The following is a 4907-nucleotide window of genomic DNA, read 5'->3' as shown; positions in this document are numbered from 1 at the left end:
CATCATCATCATCTTCCTCATCCTCATCCCCATCTCCTGGCTGCTATCGTCATCCTCGCTAGCATCATCATCATCTTGTCTCTCATCGTCATCATCCTGGGAATCCTCAACATTATCCTCATCAAGCTCATCATCTTGGTCGAAGAAATACTTAATCCTTAACTTGCTGACCGCTTTCATTTAAGTAGAAGCCTATGTACTCTCTCCAAGTGAGCTTATTATTTGAAATGTAATCGGTCCATCCTTCGCCTCCTATGATGGGTTTATGATTTTGTTTACAAACGTCAATTTTATACAATTGCCCTTGACCATCCAATAAGTTGAAATTGTCACCAATTAAATTATTAAATTGGACCCTTACGTTGCGTGGATACACTATGAAACAATTAAGAATAATGCAGTTAACAATTCATATGAACACACACGTATATTTTGTTTCTATCACATTTGTATAAACACATCTGAAAGACGCTATGGTACATTCATTCATATGAGCACACATATATAATTTTTCTCTATCATTTTTGTGCGAACACGTTTGAAAAATGCTGGTACATCATCTTAAAATTAACGAAATCGCAACAGACGGGTTTGAAGTCGAAGGAGACGTCCTCCCACAGGACGCTTATACTAGTACACACTAAACTGAACTGTCATTATTAACTTCTGAAGTGTACTGAGTAGAAGATAAGCTCGTACGATTAGGTACTCCATTCCGCACAAAAACGAAAGGTAACATATAACATACTTCATCAGGCGGGCATCTGTTCCATGTGTCGAGAATGAAACGGCACGCGCGCACTATAATAGATGGTCTTGTCTTGCACACCCCATGACATCGAAGGATACAAGACCCTGTTCACCATGCAGCAGCCTCCTAATAACATGGCTCTCAACACCAAACACCCACCACCTTCCTTGGTCCGTGCTGGGGCTAGAGCCAACTGGTCCCGCTCCGGCCACCTCGCCATGATCTCCGGCCAATCACAACGATCCCGCTATGTCAAGGCTCTCGCCGTCCCTGTCCCCGCCTCCCAGGGAGCTTGCGGCGACAGCCAGGAAACAAAACTAAGGTTCTTTCCAATTCATTTATTTATTTTCTTCAGAAAAGAGGAGATAGCTCTTGACCTCTGCATTGGGTGATGCATGTAATCTTTTATTGATTATTTAAAAGTTCAACATCCAGTAATATAGTATAATAAAGTTCAACAAGAAACTACTAATACTCCTTCCGTTTCAGTTTATAAGTCTGGCACGTGTATCTAGATCGTTAATTTAACCAACTTAATAAGAGACATATATTATAAAAAAATATCATTAGAAACTTTAGATGTTCTATTTTCTAATGATATAATTTTTATGTTAAATAATATATTTTATATAAATCAAATTGATGACCTAGGTACACGTGCATGTCTTATAAACTCTGCTGACCCAAGGGAAATTAAAGAAAAGTAAAATCATAGAACAATTAGGCCTCATGCATCACAAATCCTATTATTAGTAGTGAATCCATCATCTTCAGAATTAAACTAGTTTTCCATTAATTTGTTGAAGTTAGGATGTAAATTTGTGGTCCTCGGGTATCCTCTAAGGCTCTAACCCCTTCAATAAGTTCAACCAAAGGAATTATAATTTCAACAGTGAAATAGTTGAATTAATTAAAAAGGCCGTGGCCAGTACCATTTGAACCTCTAAAAGAACATTTGGCCCAATAACTTCGCCTTTTCAATAGAGGACGTTTTTATTGACTCACCGTTTTTTTTTTTTGGAAAAGGAGGTTAAACCTCCGGCCTCTGCATCAATCGATGCATGCAGCCATCTTTATTAATTATTCCACAAAGATCTAACAAGAGTATACATCAATCAACCCAAAGCCACCACTCACACCTACAAACTTGATAATGTGGAGTGGTCTCACTCCACATATCTAAGACCGGTGTTGTCGCCAATCCATTCACATAACGTATCGGAAGCAACCGCCGGTGCAGCACACCTAAAACGCACACCTCACGCACACGTTTTACAAGCCGCCATCATCATCGAACCACTGACCCATCTTCAGGAAAGAGATCCGCATCATCCATGCTAGTCCAAACATCCGTCGACGCCACCACGACGCCCAACGACGCCACCGCCCTGCGCTCATCCGTCCAGATGCGAAGACTCTGGGAGATATGTCGTGCGTAGCACCTGCCAACCAGGCATGACTCAGCGTAGCACCTGTCGGCCAGGCATGACTTGACAGCTCCACCGAAATTCCGTGCAAGACGAAGCCGCTCTACCTCCTGCCTCAGTCTGCCAGCGCTGCTTCACAAACGATGCTCCCAAGAGAGAAACGGCACCGCAGTACCGCCATCGTCCGATCTGGAAGACCAGATCCTAGGGTTTCCCCCGAAGCAATGCCCACCACCAGCAACCATTCAGGACCCACACAGTGCCCACCACCACTCAGCCCTCTAGGCGACGCCTTCAGGAAGGTCACGACGTCAAGGACGCCACCGCCGCCCACCGGAGTTAGGGTTTTCACCCAAGAGGCAAGGAAGGGGAGCAGAGGAGCAGATGTATACCGACGTCTTCAAAAATAATAACGGCGCCCTTGCGCGTCGTCGTTGGCGCGGCCGGCCTGGGCCAACCAAGGGGTTTCCCCCAATCCGAATCTCCTCCACCAGCTTCACCCGCAGGTAGGCCCCCCGGCAACCACGCCGACACCACCAAGAATCCGCAGGAGAGAGGCCCACAAGGGCCGGAGGACAGCGGCCCGATTTGGCGCCGCCGGCCACCATAGCAGCCACGTGACGACTGACCAGGCAGCGGCCGACGAAGGGGAGCAGCACACGTCCACAACGACGCTTCCAAGAAAGATAGCGACACCAGCGGGCGTCGCCGTCGCGGCTCCGATGAGGACCAGAGCAAGGATTTCTCCCGGAGCTGCGCTGAACATCCACCGCCACCGACCCGCTGAGCATGGCTGCCACGCACCACCACGACCCCCAGGCAGGGTCACGGGTCACCGCACCGCGCGCCCTGGCCACCGCAGTCGCGCCTAGCCGACGCTCTCTGCCACCGCAGTCGCGCCCGGCCGCCGCTCCCTACCACCATGGTCGCACGCCCCGCACAAGATCCGGCCATGGCAGCCCCGGATCCGCCGTCAGGCGTCGCTGGTGGGCGAGATCTCACCGGATCCCGCAGCCGCCGCCGCCAGAGCCCAAGGGCCGACGCGAGGGGCCCCGCCACCGCCATCCCCGGGACGCGCGCGGCTTCGCCGGCGTCCCCTCCGACAGCGGCGAAGCAGGAAGGGGGCGGAGAGGGGGGCCGGTGGCGGCGCGGGAGGGTTGGTCGGTGACGACGCGGGGAGGGGGCGGAGATGGGGGGCCTTTATTGACTCACCGTGACGCATCAAGGTGATATATACAAGCAAAACGAGTTCACACATGTCCTCTGCATAGCCCAATAGCTTCATATATTTGTGGTGTTTTATGCAGGTCAAGTAGGGCGGACAAGTTCTTCGAAGTGGAGATGACCGTCCATGACAACGATCTTGACCAATATGGAGTCGTTAACAACGCAATTTATGTTGCTTACATCCATAATGGTTGGCACCCAAGTGATATCCTCTTAAACACAATAGAGCTTGGGTTTTACTCTTGTACATGGTGTTGATTCTTTCTTAAAATCGTCTGCAGTTCGAGAGGAGATGGCTGCAAGCATTGGCTTCGGCATGGCCTCCATAGCACGCACCGGCAATGCGATGGCACTCTTGGAACTGAATCTCAAGTACTTCAAGCCTCTACTGGTTTGTGCATGTCACATCCGATACCTCTTTCTTTTGCAAGTATCATATCCAAAACCTCTAAGGCTCTTCTTGCAGTGGTTGTAAAATTAGTGTGGCCACGCTAATTTTACAATCATTCCAAGCAGCCCCTAAGTTTGGAAATCTTGAGGTTTTTATGTCCAAACCCCAAAATCTCAAGTTTTAATGACAACGTGCATTGATTCATATCCAGCGAGGTGCCAAATTTGTCGTGAAGGTGAGGCTTGTCCAGATAAAGGGTGCGAGGATATTTGTTGATCACTTCATCGAGACACTACCGGATCATGAGGTATTTGCACAAACGATTGATGTTGCTCAACATGAATGCATCGTTTCCCTTGTAGTGATCAATCCCACAAGCGGGCGTGTGTTGATTATCCTCTAATGCAGCTTGTTTTGGAAGCGACGGCGACCGTCATCTGCCTCAACAAGGACTACCGTCCGACCCGCGTCTTCCCGGAGATGTCGTCCAGGCTTCAACAATTCTTCTCGTCCCATGATGGCTAGCATGAGGATCAGTTTACGAGCTATACAGTATTGTAGTTTGTTTCATGTGCATTCTATTGTAGTTACAAGATGCTCATCCTTCTAGATGCTGGTTCAAGATGACTGAAACATCAACTAAAATTCTAGAGGAGCCATGAAGCTTGAAGAATGGAGCAACGCAAAAGTTCAAGATCGCTGAAACATCAACTCAGTCATCGCTAGGTCCAATAAAAGGAAGTCAGGCACAAACGTTCAGTTATTATTATTCAAAAATAATAATGAAAAATGGCAATACTTTGTATGTTGATTTTGTCAAGATGAAAAATTAGAGGAAACTATACAAAGAGCTTGAAACAACTCCTTCACGCGATTGACACATGAACCTTTTCCATGGATAACGGTCGCCATCATTTATAGTTGCTAGCTATCTGTACAAGTCTAGCAACGGTTTTTCACAAACAGAAATCGGTACAATTGATACAGAGCAACTTAAGTGGCCCCATGCCTGAAAAAATATGGCTTCATGGGCAATTCTACGGATAAATCAATGCATGCCCATGACGGGAAATATGGTACGACAACACCGATAAATATGGCATGAAAAAAA

General features: G+C 47.6%; 1 protein-coding gene across 1 annotated transcript; it reads left to right on the top strand.

Annotated features, from left to right (window-relative positions):
• Positions 1-3499: 3499 nt before the first annotated feature.
• On the top strand, positions 3500-4626 carry LOC123439207 (acyl-acyl carrier protein thioesterase TE3, chloroplastic-like). Its single transcript, XM_045115946.1, has 4 exons — positions 3500-3595; positions 3687-3796; positions 4008-4103; positions 4205-4626. The coding sequence occupies exons 1-4, from the start codon at positions 3520-3522 to the stop codon at positions 4319-4321; spliced, it is 399 nt and encodes a 132-aa protein (XP_044971881.1). The 5' UTR covers positions 3500-3519; the 3' UTR covers positions 4322-4626.
• The last annotated feature ends 281 nt before the right edge of the window (positions 4627-4907 follow it).

Source organism: Hordeum vulgare, chromosome 3H, assembly GCF_904849725.1.
Source record: "Hordeum vulgare subsp. vulgare chromosome 3H, MorexV3_pseudomolecules_assembly, whole genome shotgun sequence".
NCBI classification, from domain to species: Eukaryota; Viridiplantae; Streptophyta; class Magnoliopsida; order Poales; family Poaceae; genus Hordeum; species Hordeum vulgare.
This window is presented reverse-complemented; position numbering and strand designations above follow the sequence as displayed.

Excerpts from the sequence above, each read along its gene's own strand:
- LOC123439207 (XM_045115946.1), top strand. The coding sequence starts at position 3,520 with ATGACCGTCCATGACAACGATCTTGACCAATATGGAGTCGTTAACAAC. Across the intron at positions 3,596-3,686 it reads TGTTGCTTACATCCATAATG|TTCGAGAGGAGATGGCTGCA; the intron begins GTTGGCACCCAA and ends AATCGTCTGCAG. Across the intron at positions 3,797-4,007 it reads AGTACTTCAAGCCTCTACTG|CGAGGTGCCAAATTTGTCGT; the intron begins GTTTGTGCATGT and ends ATTCATATCCAG.